Below are 23691 nucleotides of genomic sequence, written 5' to 3'. Positions count from 1 at the left end.
ACTACATCTCAGATGCATACAGTGTACTTTTTACTCCACTACAATTATTTGAAAACATTAATTACTAGTTACTTTGTAGATTTGAATTATTATTACAAAACATACATTAACCACTTCAGCCCTATTTAAACTTTGGCTATTTGAAAATAGCCGATATACAAGCTCACAACGCGGCGTGATGAAAGCATTGTGAGCTTCGGCTATTTTCAAAAGATTTTAATATATTTTATACATAAGATACATTGCGATACAGGACATTCTGCATAGTGAGTACTTTTACTTTTGGTAAAGTACATCTTGTTTACGGACAGAGCAACGGACACGTTTCAACCTAACGGGTCTTCAAGACCTTGTTAGGTTGAAACATGTCCGTTGCTCTGTCCGTGGAGAGGTCAAATAAAACTATGTGAAAAGGACATTTACTGTGTGCTGGCTGTTTTCTCAGTTTCATGACATTGTTGAACCGTGCACCTTGAGCCTGTTGTTTAACCTGGAGTGTTGAGGGCATTCTGCATTGCAGTGCTTTTTCTTAGCCTACAAATGACAAAACTATCTTCTTACAATAAATGCACGGAATCTCTGTATGTCTGCAGTTCACGTATCTCGAGAACCGTTCGACCGACCGACTTAAAATTCGGCACAAGTGTCGCAGACGACCCAAGGGAGTGCAGTGCACAGTGTCGAGTCGGTCGCATAGGCGCTTGTCCAGAACCGCCGATCCGACTGATACGCCCAGCCTAAGCTTGATTTGGCAAATTCCCCACATCTGTCGAATTCCCCACACCTGCCATTTGATTAGTTAGTCTTTTCACAGTCGGTTTGCACTCTTCAGACATTCTCCACAGACGTTTCCCACTGCATAAGGACTTTCCACAGGGGCACTGACAGGTTACAACGGGTACTCTGACAACGGATATAACGGGTATTGCATAACAGGGTGAGGTTTCCTATTTGCATCGTTTCCGAGTAGGATGGTGCCCAACGGGCATCTGTCTAGTATGATAGTAATGATAGTATGATAATAATGATTTGTCTCACATTAGGAGTTTTGTCATTTGTTCACATTAGGCTACACTTTATACAACCTAATGTGACTTGCAGTGCAAGCAACATTTGGACATCATTTTGTCCTGAGGGGTAACTTGAACTGTCCCAGAATGCATTTGGCACCAACCAGCGTCACTGGCAGAGGAGAAAGTAAGTATGTAAGTAGCCTTTAGAACCAACGGTTCCAGAGCCATGTGGCCCATAGGTCAAAAGTCTAGATCTCCTGTTTCTGTAGCCTGAGGCGGCTTGATTATACTAGTACAGTCGTTCTCAACCTGTGGGTCGGGACCCCTAGAGGGGTCCCCACATGATTTTGGGGGGTCCCCAGATGACATTGAAGTTACAATTTAAGGACTTTTAACTCATTCACTGCCACTGACGTAAAAAACGTAATTTGTCCCGTTTACCAATCCTGCCACTGACGTAAAAAACGTAATTTTTATTTTTTTTGAAAAAAAATATTTTTTTTTTTTTTTTAGTTTTTTTAGTTTTTTTTTCAAATTTGACCCAAAGACCAAGGAGATATGATTGTTTAAAGATCTACACTCCCATCCACTTCCTTGTTAACTTAAAACTTAAAAATTCTGTATCTCGGCTCCTGAGTACTTTTTTTTTTAAATGAAAAATCTCTGGCAGTGGGCAAACGCGGCCAGCAATAATTGTGGCAGTGAATGAGTTAAGACCTTCTAAAAATATAAAAACTAGTAAAACATTGGCCAAAATGTCAAAGAATATAAAGAGGCAAAGTTTTTAAATAGCTGATCTACAAGCTCACAACTTGTAGATCTGTTATTTTTCCAATATTTATCTGTTGAAGCGAGTCAAACAAAATGTACTGTAATGCCTCAAGTCCTACAATTCCAAGTGCTTATCAGGATGGGGGTCCCCAGTTCAAATATGATTATTTTGGGGGGGTCATGGCCTGAAAAGGTTAAGAACCACTGTACTGGTACATCCCCCCAGCCACGATGTACAAGTAGTATGTCACAGGGACTTACCTCCAATCCAACCCTTGAGACTGAGTGCCAAGCAGGGAGGCATTGAGTACCATTTCTTTAGTCTTTGGTATGACACGTCTAGGGATCGAACCCCCACCCTCCCAATCTCAGGGCGGACATTCTAACCACAATGCCACTGAGCCCGGGGAGAGGTTAGTTACTACTGTCGTGTCACGGTCACGGAATGTAGTTAAGTTTTAAGATTCGTCTTTAGGCGAGAATTTAGTCTCTGTAATCGATTTATCAAGATAATGCCTACTTGAAAATTTACGTTTTCGGAGATGTGACGCTCTTTTGACAAAAACATGCACAGCTGGTTAGAGCAGAAAGTGCGACATCAAGTACAAAGTCTGACTCGTATTGAGAAACAAACCCAAGACTTCAGCATGTACTTCAATTTTGTATGCTTGTAACTGTAACTTTTTATAATTCTACTCCGTGCTGACTAATCAAGCTGCCAAGCTACTGTGGTGAGTGTTAGGGGATTTGAAGCCTGATTGCTATGTATGCATGGGTTTTTATTGTCAGAGTCTGTAATAACACTGCCATACACAATAATCCACTCTCTCTCAGACATCACTGCATCACTCCATCGAGACCACAGCAGACTGAAGGAAAAGGGAAACAGACGTACGGGGTGTGGCAAAATGGTAGACTAATCAATCATGTCTTCCCTTCGAATGACTTGAGGACACAATGACTTAAGGGCTTTACACAGCGGATATCGGCAAAAGAGCCAATATGGAACATCCCCTACTGAAAATCTCTTCCTTGTCGGCTGTTTCTCCTGAGAATACACAGACAATTGGTACGTGAGTAAACGCCAGGCAGTCTACGCCTGCTTCAGCTGTGTCAAATCCTGAAAAATAAAGTTGCCCATAATCCAGCTCTTGTCGAAGGAGGGCGAGTGTGTGAAACGTGCATGAAGGCGACAGAAAAAATGACATTAATGTCATTGGCCATTTTATGTATTGAAAACTATTGGTTCTTCCACCGGCATCGTTTTAAAAAATACCGGTTTAGCACCAGTATCGGATTAAACCCAATCAATAGTCACAGCTTGCATGTGGATGGGCTATTTTCGCTGCAGAACTGCTCACTATGGGTGTATGCACTGCAGCCTGTCTGTGCACAAGGGAAAATATGAGGTATGCATCATTTGAAAAAGAACATAAATCTAAAATATACAGTTCACAATTTGGCTTTAAAGCATTAAATCAAAATAAATATTTTAGTAACATCTGGGTCAGTACTTTATGCTACTGTAGTGGTGCCATAACTGGAGTTTTACAGGTTACAGGAGTTTGTGGACAAGTTGCAACATGCAATGACAAACTTTCACTCTTTCAGTCATTGAACGAGTTTTTTTTGGTCAAAGTAGGTCGAGCCACTGCTTAAGGGCTCGATAATGATATTTGGCACGTGGTGTCGTGCACCACAAATAACTGATCTACAACGCGTCACAGTGCTCGTCATCATCGGCACGAACCTAAGTCATCACACCACGATATCAGAGTGTGAACGGGTCAGTTCTTGATCTGAATTTTTGAGGTTCTTGTTGTCTCTGTCGGGTGGAAACCTCATATGTCCAAAAGTGTTACTTTTCAGGATTCAAAAAAAAAAACAGCAAAAGTAGCACATCGACAAGCTCAAAACGCGCCGCACGTCGCTTCGAGCCGCATTTTGAGTTTGTAGATCTCCTTTTTTTACTGCTTTTGTGTGACGCTGTGGTATGATCAAGGGGAGCGTTCATTTACGAAAAAAAATCCAAATGTTAAAAAAATGGAGATAAGAGGTTTCTGCCCGACAGCATCAACGTTATAGTACCTATTTGGACTTGCAGTGGTGACGGCTTGTAGTTCATGGCCACAGTCTCTCCTTCTCTGGTATCAGAGTCGCCCTCTGAGGTGGAGGAGGCTGCCGGGTCCTACGGGACACAAAAGGAGGATGTTAGCCTGCTGTGATTGAACTCAGTTATATATACATACAGTATTTAGGCCTGTCAAAATTATTACATAATCGTCTAATCGCATTTATTTGAGATGAAATACATCTTTTATTCATAATGTTCTAATGTGCAATGCCAAAAACAATTATTTGTATGACAATTCATCATCAACTTAAATTTCATATTAATCTTGACAGCCCTACTTATATATAACCGCTAATGAATATTGTTATCAACGGGCAACTGTCGATCCGTCAATACTTCTGCCCCAAACAAGATAAAATCTTTTTTTTTAAAACGACTGGGTGCATTCATTGCCGTTGAATTAGCTGCACCACTTTGGGTTGTCACGATCATGACATTTCACTCAATGATTAATTATTTATGTAGTTAATCACAATGGTTTTGGCATCGATTGAACATTGGAACAATCGATGCCACATAGAAATGTTTGGCTTTTTTGAAAGCCTAAAAGCCAAACATTTTGGCTTTTAGGCTTTGTAAACAGAAATTGCACAGGGCAGATATGACAAATAACTTAAATATACAAAGAAATGACTGACATATTTAACCCCTTAAGCCCCATATGGGTAACCGGAGTCCGCCGGGCTCAATACTAGTGTTTGTTCAGTTTTCTGTTATTGTGGGGAAAGGTTTAGCTGAAAATAGCAAATCGACAAGCTCACAATGCGACGCAACCCGATGCTGGGGTTTAACTTGATCATTTGAAATGTTTTTGAAATAGTGGATATAGCAGATCTAAAAGCTGTAGATCTGCTATTCCTGCAAGTTGAACATGGCAAAGATTATGACGATCATGCAAAAATGGTTATGATTATCTCAAATAATTGCGATTATGAGGCCTAGCACAATGAGGGGACGATATGAACTCTAACCGTTTGAGTGACTCCCATGACCTTTCCTCTAGCGCCTCCCACAGGCCAAAAAGGTCAACTTTACACACACAACGACAGACACCCAACAGACATGTATTATTGCCCCCACCTTAGTGAGGGGCTCAAGCCATGCGGGTCGTGCCACCAGGTATTAAGTTCCCTCTGGCTCTGAATCCACTAACAGGATTCCTTAACCTATGTGCCACTGCCTGACAGCCCTCCGTATGCTCAATAGGCCCGAGTGTTCCTCCATATCACTGGCTCTGTTTGGCTAACCCGTGTGAGCAGTGACGCTATGGGGAGGAGGCCCTGGAGGAACAGAAGGGGCTGCTGTTAGAGGAGAAACTTCCCAGAGAGAGAGAGAGAGAGAGAGAGAGTGACAGGGGGAGGGAGGGAGGGAGGGAGGAAGGGATGGAGGGGGAGGGTGATGGAGGGAGTGAGGGAGGGAGAGAGAGGCAGGGCAAAATATAGTTCCAAAAGTGAAAGTACTCATTATGCAGAATGTCCCACATCCACAAGTTTTCAAAATCTATAAAAAGGTTAAAGGCATACTAGGTAACGTTTTCAACAAAACTAAAGTTAAATTGTATATCTTTTGTGAGTGGCAAAAGTTTCACAACACCCACTCCATGAATTTCACCCCCGGAAGCCTTTTATTTACATATTTTATATTGAACGTGGACTGGGGGGACTTTCCCGGGGAAAAGACGTCATCTGGCCGGAAAACGGAGGTGGAAATGCACTGGTTTCCTGTTTGGCCAGGAACTACCGCAACGGTTTCCTGTTTGGCCAGGAACTATCGCGCAAATAACAAAAAGGAACCTCACGCTGATTTTAAGAGAATGTAGGATTAGAAGATCGAAAAAGAACAGAAAAAGAAAGCACAGCTCATGGTAACTAATGCTCCACTGGCTAAGAGAAACGATCCGTAGATAGTATAAAACAATTAAAAGATCGCTTTTTGAAACGCTTCCGGCTTCCGGTGAAAACGAATGGAATTCTGGGTAATCGAGGACCACGGAAATTGTATGCAGTGACGGTAGTGACCAGCAGAGGTTGCTAAAAATCGTTAGTTGTGAATTTGCATTGTACAACTTTAATTGAAGAGGTTAATGTATGTTTTGTACAAATAATCAAAATCTACAAAAGTTACTAAAGTTTTCAAATGATTGTAGTGGAGTGTAAAAGTAAAACATTTGGCTCGGAGATGAAGCGGAGTAGAAGTATTGAAAACTGGACATATTCCTGTTAACACATTGAGTAGTTTTCAAATACACCCGTCGAGTGCCAAAACCGTAAATCTACGTGTTTTCAATTTTTATAATTATTTCACGATCACTCTGCAATGGCGGATCGCGTTAGAAATATTATTGTTCCGGTCGTCAGACGGGACCCTCGGCCATCGCGCAGACACCCTTTGTTTACATCCGGGTTCTCGTGGAGGCTTTTGCAGCTCTAAAACGATCAGCGTAAACGGTAAGAAACGCTGGCATTGGATGTACCCTGTTTTAAAAAACCTCCGGCACTTGATGTGTTAAGTAAAAAAGAACAGAAAAACAACCTCCGAATTGTACTTAACTCTTACCCTGCCAGAGTTTTTTCAGAACAGTCTGTAGCCTCTGCCAGGGTTTTGACCGATTTTGGTACCTTTTCGCATAGCCACAAAATATTTTTCTCAAGTATGATTGATCCCCAGAAAATTTCTAATCACAGATGAGATTCAGGTGTGGTTTCACAAATGTCAACGAGGTCAATTTGACCTTGTTGTCATGTGTTGTTTGATGTTTGAAAATAGGTCAAAACCAGTAGTTTCAAACCAAAAAAACATTGTGAATTGTTTGTCCGTTTCAATTTTAACATTGAAGTGGATGGAGCAGCAAATCTTTGGAAATTGTTATCTCCTTATTCGTTTGGAATATCGAAAAGGTGTCAATACTAAATAATTAGAGAATCTTTTTAGAAATTTGATGATGGGGTGACTGGTCAGTCTCCACTGAGTCTCCGCCGGTCATCAAATTATTGCCTCAGGAGTACGATAAAAACTAAACAATATCCATGAATTCAAGCCTTCATGGGGTGACTAATCGATAGAAAAGAAGATTTTTTGGGGGTGAACTACTCCTTTAAGCACAGTACTTGAGTACATGACATGATGTACTTGGTTACTTTCCAGCAGTGCGAGAGGAGAGAGAGAAACAGAGAGAAGCTGGTCTGTACTGCGGCCAGCCCAGGACTGAGCCTGTCCCACAGTGACAGAGGCCTGCATTATGTTCAGTGTACAGGCCTGGCGTTGTTGGTGTGTGTGTGTGTGTGTGTGTGTGTGTGTGTGTGTGTGTGTGTGTGTGTGTGTGTGTGTGTGTGTGTGTGTGTGTGTGTGTGTGTGTGTGTGTGTGTGTGTGTGTGTGTGTGTGTGTGTGTGTGTGTGGGGCATGGGGGAAGGCTGCCTGGCAGCGCCTCACCGTAACCTGCCGTATCCTCCATGGAACCACCTTATAGCACTTTTTTTTTTAAAACAATACTTTTTTAAAAACAATACTGTTTTTTAAAACAATACACTAAGCCACTGCTCCACCGGAATCTACACATCTTTTGCCTTCTATCTAACTACTAAATCGTCTCTGTTGGGTGATTATGTCCAAAACAGGATTCAGGATTCAAATTCAAAAGTAGTAAAAGTAGCAAATCAACAAGCTCGTAATGCGTCGCTTTGCACCGCGTCTCGAGCTTGTAGATCTGCTACTTTTGATACTTTTGTGTGACGCTGTAGTATGATCAAGTAGGGCGTTAATTAACGAAAAAACACAAAAAGTTAAAACATAGAGATGAGAGGTTTCTGCCCGACAGCAACGATATGCACTGCTGTGATTAACACCCAACTACTGTATGATCAAATATATATAATGGCGTTACTGCCTCATTTCAGATGTAGCTCTATAAATCAGTAAGTACAAGTCAGCAATGGCATTGCTGTGCACTCCTTCAGCGGGCTCCACGAAAGGAACGCCCACCCCACTTTTTTCTGTAAATATTTCTATTAGTGCTTTTTGAACTTGTTATTAAGTATTCAATCAATCAATGCCGCCTAAAAAAAAACAAGTAAATGGGCATTGGCCTATTCATTAGCATTTATGAATAAAAAGTGATGAAGATGTTGTAAACAACAACAACTATGAGGATTATTCAAACATTATTCAGGACCATTTCTAATGGTACAGTCTCATAGTCTCACAATGGAACACTAAAGGATTTTAGGCAAATTCCATGAGACCATTAGAGCTTATCCTATCTCACAGAGTCTAATGAAAAATGCATGAGTGTCTAGGAGGAGCCGAAGTATGAAGCTTATTTTGCACATCCATTTGCATGCTTAGTGTATATATTGCACATCGACGACGGCAATTTAAAGGTCAGAGCCATAGCACGCTATTGCAACACAGTGTGCCAGAGCCATGCACATTTATAATCTGGCCAAAACGTAGGCTAAATTAAAATTGGAAGCTCCGTTCGGTTTGAGATATTGTCATTCCGAGCGAGGGCTCAAATCTCTTAATGACATTCTCAGCACGCTGACGCTACCATAACAATCAATCACTTAGATTAAGAGAAAAATCTCTTCCCTTCTCTCTAAGAACTAGCGATAAATAACCAACTGCTTTTTGGCACAGGCTTTTCTATTTCCTTTTTTTTTTTGCCAGATATGCCCTTCACTGGATGTTTATCGGCATTAACCCTTTCAGACCGAGAACGCATCTGTGTCATTTTAAGATTTCTTTGGCTATTCAAAAATAGCAGATATACAAGCTCATACGAGCTTGTAGATCTGCTATTTTTTTGAAAAACTTCTGGGGGGGGGTCCCTGGAACAAAATGGGGGGTCCTTGACATGAAAAAGTTTGAAAACCACTGATTATAGCAACATCATTTTTGTTTTCAAAAAAATGTTAGGATTTAGAAGACATTTGTAGAATCCCCAGAAGCAAAGATTTGAGTTACAAATGTTTGCTTTGAAAAATATATATGTTACAGGGAAATTGGCATTCCAGGGAAATTGAAAAAGGAGCGCTTGTTTTTACCACCCACCCAGGCAATTCTGTAGAACCAACACAATGAATGCAAGCCACACTCACTCACACATGTGTGTCGTCGTGGACACTGGATAGTAACCATAGACTGTAACCCATGAAAAGATCTATTCTCCCCCTATCGGTTCACAACTCGGACGGCGCTGGTTCGACTAGCAGAGCTTCGGCCGGTCGGCCTGGAAGCGCTCGGGCGCGCCTCCTCGGCCTCAAGCTCTGCTGAGTCGGCGCGCCTCCGTCATGGACAATAACTATTATCACGTGTGCATGTGAACGCGTGTTCAGCGTTCCCCTAGCGTAGCTTCCTGGTTGCTATGTGGGGGGGAACAACAAAAGCCAGGTGGGCCTCGCATCAAAGCCCCGCCTCGCGCCTCCTCCTCCTCTTCGCGCCGCCTCGTATCAAAGCCCCGCCTCGCGCCTCCTCCTCGCGCCGCCTCGTATCAAAGCCCCGCTTCGCGCCTCCTCCTCCTCGGAAGTTGTACCAATGTCATGAACCTACCTAAACACTACACAAATTATTGTCCCCCGTTTTGTGCATGTCATTACACAAATGTTCCGAAATTACAAAAAAAGAGAAAAAGAAAGCTTGTAGGTCGTCTATTTTTGCTATTCGTCATACGACTACATACAGTATATAGGGCTTTGGTGTTTAATAGGCTCTAAAGATGTGCTTCACTGCTTTCCCTTCAATCATAAGTCATATTCCAGACACCACCAGCACGAGCAAGCATTGTGATTTGTGTTTTCTCACACTCTCACATCCAGAACAGAGTGATGCAAAGCCAGGCTTAGGACTGTAAAACTAATCCCTTTAAACATATTAGAGCTGGCAGTGTGAATGATGAGGGAGATTCGGGATTAGGCCATCAATGACCGAATTACCTGCCAGTTAAACATAGGTTAACACAACTAAAAAAGAAAGGTGGCCAGTGGCCCGGAGGAAATCAGGTGACACAAGACTTTGTGCTTGAAATAGACCAGGCTGTGTCAGTCTAAAATGTAGTTTTTTGTAGCTTTGCACCAAATAGCATTATGTAGTTTATTTGTACATGGTTTGGTGCAAAGTAAACACTGCAAAGCTATTAGACTAAGTTCTGGAAAGAGAAACGAAATAAAGAACTAGCCCATATGCATATTGATATAAAGTATGTTAAGATTGTTTGACACCGATTCACATTTGACACACACACACACAGCATATAAAGTATGTTAAGATTGTTTGACACTGATTCACATTTGACACACACACACACACACACACACACACACAGCATATAAAGTATGTTAAGATTGTTTGACACTGATTCACATTTGACACACACACACACACACACACACACACACACACACACACACACACACACACACACACACACACACACACAGAGTTATAGGCTAAAATGTGAAGTGGCCTGTTGTAGCGCCACCATGAGGCTGATTCTGGCTACTCTGAGTGTGCATGAAAAGTTTCACACTGATCGGTACAGCGGTGTTCGACATACATACAGACACAGACTGACAGGGACAAAAACATGATCTCCTCCTTCCGGCCTGGCAGGGATAATAAACAATCAAGGTCAGTGGCTACTTTTAATTGGCTAAAAATAATTGTTCAGCAGTCATTTTAGATTTTTGCGTTGGCTATTTAACATTTTTGAAAAAATCTTGAAAGTGTAAGAACTACTGATTTAGAAGGCATTTGTAGAATCGACCTCAGGTCTTAATGGGTTAAAGTAGTTTAACTGAATTAGAAAGTGATCTCATCAAGTGCCATCATTAGAATACAGAGTAGTCAGAAGACACATTGTTAAGACTGGATCACACTGAAGCACAGGAACAAGCGCTTCATACATGCACTTTGACATCGACAGTGACATGCTGGTGCTTTTATATTAAAAGGGTCCCTAATGGCCTCTAGAACATCACCCCTGCCCTTCAGGAACAAGGACACACACACACACACACACACACACACACACACACGTTTGTATTACTATACTTGTGAGGACTGGACATCCAACATTTTGGGACGTTACTCTTTCATTATGAACCCGAACCGTAAAGCCGAAAATAGCACATCTAGATCGGTTATTTTTGGTGCGTGACACCAGCATAACTAAGTATAAATCTGGCATAACTCCAACCCGAACACCTAAATCCATCCTTCCTCTTCTATATTGTCTAATCCTCAACCCAAACTGAATATTTTCCTAATAGTAAAATTAATTCTAAAAATCTGTTATCTTTCAACTTCATATGAGGTCAAGGAAAATGGTCCTCACAACGTCTAACTCTCAAATTCTACTCTACTTGTGGGGATGTTTGGCCCTCACAAGTATAGTAATACAAGTATACACACACACACACACACACACACACACACACAATGTGCTCTTATATGACGTGACCCCTCACGTGGGTTTCATCAACCTGTTCTCCGGTTGGGGTCTATGTGTGTGTGTGTTTCACTGCCTGGGATGATGAGGAGCTGCAAGGCTGCTGACACAGCACAGATGCCAGGGGATTGGTGGGATTATCGAACGCGACATCCTCCTGACCAATAGCGGCGCAGAGCGATGGATCAGGTGACCGCATCAGAGAAGTGGTGCGCTATCCTTAAGATGACCAGCAGTAAAGCTAAATTATTATGGTGTCTCAGTGTCGGCAGATATATTGTGTCATTTCATACTGACACCTGGGTCAATCGGTCACCAAATGCAAAATGATGAAAGGCCCTTTTCAAGGATATTGCTTTTGCTTCTATAATTCATTGCGGCACAATTGCAGGGAGAAAAGAATGCACTTTTAGTTCGTTCAGTGAAAATAAAAGCTGTGAAGTATCATAAGTTCCAGTCATTTGATTTAAATTCTTTTTCTACTATATTGAACATCTTGACCCAACTTAAAGCCTGAAAACTGGTAGTTAGTCATTTGGGTAGACATCAAAATGACAAAATCATGCCATTGTTTCATCCATTCACTTTGTGTATTTTCCTACAGTACATCGTGAGGGTCCTTTTTCTTTCATATTAGACGTTGGCGACTCAAAATATCCCACACAAAGCCGCTTCATCCCTGTTAAATTGATTTTGGAATAAGAGGCAGGTGCCAAGTTGATTCACGAGTTTCACGAATCACAATGAAGTTATTAGCATCAAAATACACAGCCATGCATTTCAGACCAGCTGTCAGTTTAACCAGCGTTGGCTTATGGCATAAAAGGAGAAGGCAAAATGAAAAGAGGCACACATTGTTATTTCCGTCTCAGGGGAAGCTAATCTAATATACTCAAAACGGAAGAAAACAGAATCTGCTTCAAGGGAGTTTTACGCTTAACGCTGATCATTCACATTAGTTCTGAGACTTGGACTCTCACTGTAACGCGCTGACTGATCAAACCTTAATAGGAATATTCTATTGCTGTTGCATAATAATAGGTCTGGCTTCCGCTGCCGGAGGAAGGGTTCTCGTCTGTGATCTCTGCTCCAACCAGCCTCAAGGGCTGCTGCTGAACTATGGGCAACCATTGGACGAGGTGACGGTGAATGCTGGCTGAGTTCGGCTTTAGCCTGCCTACACCCCTGGCAGCTAACACTGTGAAAGGCACAGCTGTTTGAGGGCGCTTGGTTTTGAAGTGAAGAGAATCCGGCCTGCGTGTCGAAATAGTGTGACCGTGCTGGGTTATTTTGAGAGAGAAAGAATCATTGATTACATCAACTTCGTTATGGGAAGCCATAGGATTAGGGATGGGCCGATGATCGTTATTATCGTTTATCGCAATAAAAAATGCTCACAATAATCGTACCACAGAGATTTGAATTAGTCGTGAAATTGTCCTCCTTCATACGCTGGGATCCGTTTTTGCCGAGCTGCGTATCCGGTTTGGACCACCTGACCCGAGTTGACTCTGTACTTGGACCGCTTTTGTCTCTCTACACAAAAGCTGTTCGCCAAAAATAGCCGATCTACAAGCTCACTAGGCCTATCACAATGATTACACAATCGTTTTAATTTTAATCGTCATAATCATTTCCATGTTGAAAGATTGTCATGTTTTTAAAAATAAATAAAATTCATGATTTTTTGTGTTTAAAGTTATTAAATTATGTAAGTTATTTGTCATAGCTGTCATTTGTTGACAAAGACTAAAAGCCAAACAGAAATGTATTTTTTATTCATAATGTTTCAATGTTCAGCGAGACAAGCTTATATTCAAATATTTATGTTTAATTAACTACTTAATTACACAATAGCAATCATATGCTACATATGAGAACAACTTAGTAAAATTATGTAATCAAAATGTTCACTAATATGGGAAAGTAATAATAATGGTAACAGGATAGGACGATAGGTGGGCACCTCGATGTAAAATTGGCTATTTTGTCCAACATGTAAAAAAATAAAATATTTGAAAAATGGTCTAAAGTAAAGTAAAGCTAAAAGTTAATCGCAATTATTTGAGTGACAATTAATCGTCAAGTAAAATATCACAATTGTGACGGCACTAAAGCTTTCTCCAGGATGCAGGAAGGAACATAGAGGATGATAGCACCATCACAGCAGTGGTTCTCGACATGGGGTCCGGGGACCCCCAGGGAGTCCTTGAAGGAGTTCAAGGGGGTGCCCAGCTAAATTAATTAATAGCATCCCAATCAGTTCAACTACTTTAACCACAACATAGATCAGCAATTTGAAAATAGCAGATCTACAAGCTCACGATGCGTTGCGAGCTTGTAGATCTGCTATTTTCAAACAAATCTTGTGGAAAATGTGGTAGGCCTATATTGTATTGCCTATATTACAAATCTTGTATGTATGGGGGTCCCTGGCACAATGTATTTTCCAGATGGGGGTCCGATGGGGGTCAACCCCTTTTATCAGTTAAATTATTTGGGTAGTTACTGCACTTTATCATATTCTGATCTCCGTCAGGTTATGGATATCATATCAAAAGTGATCAGAGCTATCAGACATTTAGCCTAGGATCAAGACTATCATTTTATCTGTCTATGAGTCTGACTTTTACTTTCATAGATATGCACATGTCAAAATCGATAAAATACATCTATGATAGTCTTTCTTGATCCAAGAAGGCTATCACACATCCAGAGTCAGACTATAGTCTGCAGTATTAGGATGGGAGGACAGACAGGCTGTCTGAGACAGCATCCTATTTACAACACATCTGGGCTGGATGGATGCGATAATAATAGGTTGTCTTCGGAGACCCCCAGGTAAAGGTTCAACACGTCATGCGTGCAGAAGAAGCACGTCATAATTGGTTTAAAAACACAAAGCACTGCCTGTGACGTGGAGCAGAAATGTCAGCAGCCACACAGCAGCACAGTGTGAGTGTGGGTCGTGTCTCTTGCGTAGTTTACAACGGGATGATGTGCATCATGGGGCCTGATGATGATGGTGTATATCCCCCGCTTCTAATCTGGGGATAATAATGAAACTGAAAGCTTTGCCAGCTGTTACCCCATCCTCCATCCATGCACATTTATATCTGATTCATCCATGCATTCACAACCAAATAAAGATCCACATTTTAAGGATAAACATAATTGGATTTAGTTGTGGGAATGCACAGCGTTGCCGATTTGATCGGCACCGTTTTCATATAAAAAGACATTTTCACACTAAGTCCTAAGTTACAATGATGTGAGAGGATGATTCGCATCAGAATGTGTTTTCATCTTCTCTCTCTTACCAGAGGCTGTGTCTCTCCGTTGACTGGAGGGACTTGGAACCTGTCGATTTCTTCCATCATTTTTGACTCAATGAACGCTGCTCCTCTATGAAGACGATGGCTGAGCTGTTAAAAAACAGCGAAACGGAGACTTTTTAGTCTTTAATCGTCCCGGTTCGTGTTGTTTTGTGGTCGTGGTCGGCTGGATCCTCCGCCGTTATTTAGCATTATAAACCAGTTTGTTTTTCCTCCAGTCTGTCAGAGGTGACTCGACAGCAAAACAGCAGCAACCCGCCTCACTTCCGGGTCTATTAGAATATTCATGAGGAGCCGGACCAATCACCGGCGAGATGTCATTCTGACATGATGGGTGGGGTGGGATGGGAGTAGTGGTCTGGTGGGGGTGGGGATAGGGAAACACATTGGTTAAAACATATATTTATATTAAATAAAGGAATACAATAAGTAAATTCAATTCTATATATTTCAGTCTGCACCATTTAGTTTGTAATTGTATTTCTTAACACCCCAACCTACTTGGTTTCTCCTGGATTCTTCTTCATGTATTTGCTTGTTTGTTTATTTATTTATTGCCTTCAGTCAGTTTCTTTTGAACCCATGCATCGTTGGATAAAACATGAACATCACATTTTAATGTATGTGTAGTAGTTGGTTCACCTCTGTTATTTGAACAGACCAAGGCCTTCTGCCTTCATCATATCATTGTACTGTTTGGCCTGTAGGCCAGTGCAGTGTGTACTAACAGTACTAATAATATCTGCTTGGTATTGATTTGGACTCACTGAGGTCGCACGATGAGACTTGGGAGCTATAAAAAAAAAGATGATACATTATCCATTAAAATACTACTAAAGTACCAGTGGTGGACAAAGTATATGCCTACTCAAATAAATAGTCAAGTAGCCTATTCAAAAGTACACATTGTATGGATTCATAAATTAGCAGATCTACAAGCTCACGACACGTTGCAATGTGACATGGATGCAAGACAAGCTTATATTCAATTATTTATGTTAAATTAGCTACTTAATTACACATTAGCAATCACATACTACATATGAGAACAACTTTGTAAAATAATTGAATCAAAATGTTCACTAATATGGGCAAGTAATAATAATGGTAACAGGATAGGTGGGCACAAGGGACATCTGGGCACCTCAATGTAAAATATTTGAAAAAAGGTCTTAAGTAAAGCAAAGTACGCTAGGCATATGCATGATTAGAACAAGCTTAAACATTCGACAATTAAGGTCTAATATTTCTACAATTGCTACAAATTGCTACAAAACCTGTATATCCAGTCATTTTGGGGCATAAATAAGAAGTTGAAGGATAAGATTAAGTCTGACAATGATGTACCGTGCATGTTCACATCATGTATACATTACATTTTTCAAAATAGACAATTTTACATAGATTTGTCCAGATGTCTATGTTGCCTACCTATCCTGTATCCATAATAATTACATCCACTTGCTCCCACGGGGGAAATTCAGTTTCAGCTCCACCCAGCTGAGTGCTGCCCACAGAGGAGCGTGGGGGGAGAGCAGTTAGGGGTTAAATGTCTTGCTCAGGGGCACTTCGACACTTTGCTGGCCTGGAATCAAACCTGGGACGATCGGGGCCTCCGGCCTCTCTAACCATTCAGCTATGGCCGCCAAGTCAGCATGAAGACACGATGACACGATATGCATTTAGACTCTGTATCATTCGGGGTGCTCTATAACCCTCTACATTGTTTTGTGTTTTAATTCATTTAATTCATTACAAGGCGAAGGCTCTGGTAAAACGTAATTTAGGTGGAGGCACAGTGAAAGCCATACAGAGACTGCTGCCCTCTGAACCTTCTTTGAAGATCCATCACTAGAGAGACATGGAACATGAGGACAGACGAAGACCATGGTAGCTTTTGAGAAGACTGCAAATATAGCAGAGGAGAGGAGAAGGTATACGTTCTGTCAAGCCGGCCAGTGGTGAAACCACCCTGATCTCTGTATGGACATCAACTGCACATGTGATTATAGCCTATGTAGTTTTACCAGAGCCTTGGTAGTCATTACCTGCTACCACCTCTCACCATGAGGACGTAGGGCTGGATCCCCCACCCCCAAATCACCCATGTTGACCAGCGGAGGGTGTAGCTGTATAGACAACCATGTGCATCCTCCCATTCGCATGGATTTAAGTCTCCTATTCACTGACCAGCTGGACCCCCCCCCCCCCCCCCCCGTTGGCCTGAGGAGTGTGTAAACTACTATGTGATTTACAAGGAGCTAAAATCGGGTTTCCAAGTGGTTGCCTCTGTAAATGTTTTGCAGGCATAAATACAGCCCTTTCTTGGTGCACTGATTGCCATTGTGTCTACGTATATCTCTCAGTCTCTCCAGGTCAAGCACATACTGTAGTGTTTCTCTCCCTCTTTTGACCCCATCCAGATCCATGCCACCCTGTTAAAACACAGGAGGTGGGAGCTGAGCTGAGCTTTTACACCAGGGCGTTGGTTGACATTTGTGGTCGGTTGGTTGGTTTTAAAATCCAGATCTCCTCCACAAGCTCCGGGAGGCTTCTGGCCTCCTTGGCATCAACCTTCTTGTCAAACCTTGTCTTGTCATAACAGTGATGGAAGAAGTAGGCTACTCACATTTTATACTTAAAATTTTATAGTAAAAGTGTCAATACCACAATGTAGAAATACTCCATTACAAGTACGAGTCCTGCATCAGTGCCCATACCCTAGCATCAGTGCCCATACCCTAGGTGGGGTTGGCGAAAGGGCCTCTCTGTGTGGAGTTTGCATGTTCTCCCTGTGTCCCCTAGGGTAGGTACCCTCACAAAAACATGCAGTAATCCTGGTCACTATACTGCCTCCCCCTGGCCAGCCGGGGGGCCTGATGGAGGGGAAAGGAACTGGTTGGAATAACGTGTTCCTTCCACACGCTACGTCCAACCAGGGAAATTCTCCCCTGTCAGGTGATAAGAAAGTCAGTTGACTCTCATGCATTGAAGGAGGCATGAGCTCGGCCATGGCCTCCCTAGGATGGCAAAGGGAAGGTGCCCAGGATTACATAGATAGAGAAAAAAATGGGTTTACAAAATCGTGGGATAAAAATTTAAGTAAAAAAACAAAAAAACAAGTGCAAGTCCTGTATTCAAAATGTGAAGTAAAAGTATTAGCATCAGAATATACTTAAAGAACCAAAAATCAGGTACTCATTATGCAGATTGTCCTCCTTTCACAAAGTATCAAAATGTTTTTTTTATTTAGCCAAAGTATATACTGTATATAGGTTAATGTATGTTTTATAATAATAATCAAAATCTACAAAGTAACTAACTAAAGTGTTCAAATAATTGTGGTGAAGTAGGATAAAAGTACAATATTTGCCTAAGAGATGTACTGTAGAGTAGATTGACCTGGGCAACCAGAATAAATCTTAACTAGACACCATTAGGGTTCTAAAAAACATGTGACGGAAAAAGAATACACCTTGTATATTTTGTACAAAGAGAAATATAGATGTGATTTTCTGCGAGTTTTTTGCAGTTTCTGTCCTGAAATAGAGTCAAGATGTGCTTGAATCTTAATAATAACCATTTAAATTACATCCTTGGGTCAAAATCATATCGAAAAATGTGTTCATTTGTCTTCGTATGTTGTTTACTTCAAGCGTTATGGTACTTTCTGCTATCTCCATTTTATGGTTCGGGTTGGGGATAGGTGTAAGATAGGGTTAAAAATGAACCCCATGGGACATAGTTGACCTGGGCAACAAGAGGAAATCTTAACATAGACACCATTAGGGCCCTAAAAAAACAGGTTACAAAAATATTTCACTGTGCAGGGGGACACTCTCCCCAGGGTCAATAAAACATCAACTGATGCGCAAACTTGGACACATCATCAGTGTTGTTACCTGGAGTCACTGGTTGTTTTGGGTCTTGCAAAAGATACCCTCCTCCAGGCGACCCGACGAGGCTGATCAGACCCCGGCCTCTGTCCAAGTGGCTTGCTACTCCCTCCACTGTCTCTTGGGGGTAGTTAGAGACAGTGCTAATTGGGGGTTAGAGTTAGCCTGGCACTAGCCAGACCGACAACGCAGATCCACTCACACAGGGCATGTGTGAATGGAACACGTGAATCCACGCCATCAGTCCGGCCGATGCCAGGCCAGTTTAGATTAGATGTTGCAGCTGTTGGCGGCACTAGGAGGCTCTATGGGTTGCCTCCGGGCCTGGCTCCTCCCTCGTCTGACCAGAAGTAGGGGCACAAACATCTCGCTCTGCCTTGAGTACCCTCCCTACTAGACAAATTGGTTTAGAACCCTTACCCCTAGCTGCTACAGAATGAATTTCACCCTGGCATGTAAAGGGATTGCAGGTATTGGGGTTTACTTTTATTATAGCTCTTGCGACAGTTGAAAGGGTGAACAACCACAAATAGGGACAGATGATCAGAAATGACTGTTTATGTGCATAGTTGAAAACATGTACTCTCCTATGTTCCAGGGCCGGATACAGAAATTATTAACTGGGGGGGCATTAATAAATGCTGGGGGGGCCCAAAACCATTTGGGGGGTTTTGGGGGCCCCAAACTAGCAGCAGGGAGGTGCTGCTTAATTTTTCTGTGTGTGGGTTTTGCGAGCAGTCGGCCCGTCACAGTCCCCCCACCCCCCCGCTTCGGAGAGACACTAAGCGGTGCGTGTTCAGGTGGGTCTAAAATGCTGCCCACGGTGCCCACTTACAGTCTATGGTGCCCACCCAATCAAAATAAATAAATGTTACATAAATATTTTATGATAAAAAAATAAATTGGCAAAAAAATAAAACATTTTTTTTTTTTTTTTTTTTTTTTTACCCCAATTTTGATTGGGTGGGCAGGATGCACGTTTGGGTGGGCACTGCCCACCCCTGCCCCCCCTAGAACCGGCCCTGCTATGTTCTCTTTATCGTTTTGTCTTGTATGTTGGGATTGTTTTGATTGTATATTGTTTTTGTCTATGTACATAAGTATCATGTGATAAATAACTGCCAAATAAATGTAGAGGAGTAAACATTTGCCTCTGACATAGTGGAGTAGAAGTGTTAAGTATAAGAAATTGAAACACTCAAAGTAAAATAAAAGTAGCCTATCGTGTGAAATTGTAAGTGCAGTATTTGAGTTAATGCACTTGGTTATTTTATCTAATCTCTGTAGGTTGGCTAATGGTCGTTTACGGTCAGGCCCATCAGTTCACCATCATGTCTTCAACATTTGGTTCCACTGGACAAAATCTACAGTCAACATTTACATTAGTATATTGAAGTAGCATTAAATATTTCAGTAATTTCACACATTTCACAAATTTCACATGTCAGCTATGGGATGTTTTGCATGTACTGTAGACATAACCTTTTATGTATTTTGTATTTAGTCTAGGACCTGGCTAAGATATGTATGCACTTAATTTAGGAGAGAATATCTCAACTGTTCTTGGCTAATATGACCCCAGGGAACAACTTAGGAACTGTGACTAATTCTCTATCCGGGACGAAATACCCGAAAATGACCACGCCCTTTTAAAAATGACCATAACCGGTGCACTACTTCCAACATGGCTCTATCTGCTAAACCGTTGGAGCTACAGATTTACTGAGGTGCTCAAAATGTTCACAATACTAATGTTTAGGGAAACATAGTAAAGTGTAACATTTCTAATTTGATATTTTATGACAGAACAACTAAAAGAAAAACGTATTACAGTCCAGGGCCATAGGGAGATTTTTGCGCGAATCAATCTAAAAGCAGCACATTTGTCCCAGATGTAACCCAGGGCATGCTCTAATGATTTAGCAAGGGTGCCCGAGCCAGCGACCTTCAGTGTCATCATAGTGGCCAAATCCAATATGGCCGCCACCTGATTTTAGCTATAACATTTGAACCAAATGAGCTACGAATGCAAACTTGGTGTCTAAATCATGTTTTTTGACAATTATGTTTGAATGCTTATCTTTATGATTTAATAGAGGACACTACTTTGATTATCACAAATATGGCCACTATGTTATGAAACAACCAATGTATCTTACGATGTAATTGTATTGAAACAATAGGATGATTTAACAGCAGAACTCATAATGATAATGATAATGATACAGCTATATGCTATACAGTATGTTCAACAATGCTCAGCATAAAATGTAATACTATATAGTATTACAATTCTATACACCATTGACTAGTATGATATCATACTAGTCAAAGGTGTATAGAATTGTTTACAATATGTTTATCACATTATGGTCTTGATGTTACAACAGCAACAGCTTTACTGGCACCTGCAAGATAGGTCCAGTAAGGTTCAAAAGTCTTAGTCATGAAGTCCCAGTACCAGCCCAACCTATTGAAATCTAGGATATTTTGTTGGACGGAGGTTGTCTGATTCCAATAGAAGCTGGTCTGCAGCAGTTTTTACATGCTGAATCAGTGCAGCTTGGGTGGGAGGAATGTTCTTGAGGGACTGAGAAAAACCACTGTCAGGATTCATCTACTCTGCTGTGGCCACCACGGCTCTTGCTGTGTATGATGATACTCCAATCTTTGGACATGGAAATCGGAGTTGATTTTTTTCAAGGTTCCAAGGTGAGGGTGACCAAGGTTTCTTTGAGATACCTGCACTCCTTTTCCCATAGTCAGGGAAGGCTGATGTTGGTCAAATGGTACCTTGATAACCTTCCTCCCACCCAAGCTGCACTGATTCAGCATGTCAGAACCTGGGAACCTTACTGGACCCATCTTGCAGTTTCTAGTAAAGCTTGCGCCATCCTCCTCCACTGTGGCTGCAAAAGTCATGTAGTGGACACAGCAACTGCTGCAAAGCTGGAGTCTGTTGCATCTCGATATATAGATGTTGTATGATTAGGTCATTAAAAAACAGTCATCACCCCGAGGAATCAAAAGGACTGAGCACATGCAACTTGTGTGTGTGTGTGTGTGTGTGTGTGTGTGTGTGTGTGTGTGTGTGTGTGTGTGTGTGTGTGTGTGTGTGTGTGTGCAGAGCTGTTCTGTTGTTGTAGTAACACCAAGACAAATTCCTAGCAACCATGTGTTGTTTAGCAATTAACTTTTCTGATTCTAATTTAAACATAATTGTTCAAATTCCATACACCATACACTTTGACTATTATGATAGTAGTATTCAATTTATGCTGAGCATTGATGTGCATACTGTACTGGCTGTTGCTGTACAATTTGGGTTCTATAGTCATATTATATTGTTTCAATAAAATGACATTGTTTTCTCCAGTTTGATCTTAACTCTACTACTGTATGCACTATGGATGAAGCTTTATGTTACATAACATGTTTGGTATAGTGGCCATATTTGTAATAAGCAAGGCAGAGTGCTCTAAATGGATTCAATCATAAATATGAGCATTCCAATGTGTTAGAGGTCCAGCCACACCCAGTCATAAAGAAGCATTCCAACATGATTTAGACACCAAGTTTGCGTTTATAGCTCATCTGGTTCAAAAGTTTTAGCCAAAACCTTTTTTCACGTGGTGGTCATATTGGATAGGCCACAATAATGACCCAGAACGTTAATGGCTCAGGTACCCTTGCTAAATCATTAGAGCATGCCCTGGGTTACATCAATTTAGGTGCTTCAGACTGATTCACACAAAATTATTCCTATAGCCATGAACTGTAATATGTTGGCAGGTTTTTTTTGCGTTTTTTAGCTGTTCTGTCATAAAATATCAAATTGGAAATATTACACTTCTCTATGTTTCCCTAAACATAAGTATTCTGAACATTTTGAGCACCTCAGTAAATCTGTAGCTCCAACGGTTTAGCAGATAGAGCCATGTTGGAAGTAGTGCACCGGTTATGGGCATTTTAAAAAGGGCGTGGTCATTTTCGGGCATTTCGTCCCTGGTAGGGAATTAGTCACTGTTCCTAAGTTGTTCACTGGGGTCATATTAGCCAAGAACAGTTGAGATATTCTCTCCTAAATTAAGTGCATACATATCTTAGCCAGGTCCTCTACTAATTTGACCATTGTCACTAGTGGTCCTGCCTTCTATGAATTGAGTACAAAGGACCCCAATGGAAACAAGCCATAGGCTTTCTTGGGTTGAAAATCTTCTTTACAGACCTTAGTTGTATTGAACTGTACTTCCCTGTGCTTGTCTCTGCAAACTGTTAATAAAGTATTCAATCAATCAATCCTTTCTTGTGGCGTAGTAGATAACTCTTACCATAAGGTGGCACTGTGAGCCTGCACGCTGACGTATAAGAAATGTTAAACATGTTCACTAGGGAGACTGGGGTCAAAAGTAACAGGGCCCAGGGGGCAAATGTAACACAATCAATAATTCTAATCAGAAACAAGCTAGAGGGATGAGACTTCTTCTGCACATGCTCAGTAGGGTCCTCTCTCTGTCTATGGAAGAGTAGAATGATCAATTCATCTCAGCAGAAGTTTAAAAAATAAATGATTTTGAGGTGTAAAAGCCCATTTTGTACAGCCAATTTAAACTTTTAAAGTAGATTAATTGTATCTCTATTATTGGTTACAAACTAACATTAGCAGCCTATGCTAATATAGGTGTTTCTAGCTAGGATATGGGATTTTATCATGGCATGTGGTTTTATTTGATATATAATGTGTGTTAATATGATTTTTTTTTGTAGTGTTACAATTGCCCCCCAACCACTGTTATAATTGCCCCATCACAGGGCCAATTGCCTGACTTAATGCATGTGTGCGTGTGTTTCTTAGATCAAAATATGACTAGTATATTTCAAGTAGTCTGTGAATGAAGGAAAATGTAAATAGTGTTACTTTTGACTCCAGTCTCCCGCCTATATACAAAATAAACATTCGCTCATTAGTTGCTGCAACATGGTTACTATAGATGAAAGCAGAGGAGGACAAGCCAGACACTCCAGTAAATCAGGCTTGAGGTTACAGCAATGTTATGCACCATGTATATAAAAATGTTATGCACCATGGTATCAGTA

At 41.2% G+C, this 23691-nt stretch overlaps 1 protein-coding gene across 2 annotated transcripts in view; it reads right to left on the bottom strand.

Annotated features, from left to right (window-relative positions):
- The window catches only part of fam219aa (family with sequence similarity 219 member Aa), a 31742-nt gene extending 16801 nt beyond the window's left edge, over positions 1–14941 (bottom strand). For both annotated transcript variants that reach the window (XM_080423779.1, XM_080423780.1), the window contains exons 1-2: positions 14684–14941; positions 3873–3972 (exon numbers count right to left, since the gene is read on the bottom strand). In XM_080423779.1, coding sequence (XP_080279905.1) covers positions 3873–3972; positions 14684–14743 — 160 coding nt within the window. In that variant the 5' untranslated portion in view covers positions 14744–14941. The remainder of the gene's footprint in view (positions 1–3872; positions 3973–14683) is intronic.
- Between the last annotated feature and the right edge of the window lie 8750 nt (positions 14942–23691).

This window comes from Gymnoscopelus braueri, assembly GCF_963280865.1.
Source record: "Gymnoscopelus braueri genome assembly, chromosome: 3".
Classification (NCBI taxonomy): Eukaryota; Metazoa; Chordata; class Actinopteri; order Myctophiformes; family Myctophidae; genus Gymnoscopelus; species Gymnoscopelus braueri.
This window is presented reverse-complemented; position numbering and strand designations above follow the sequence as displayed.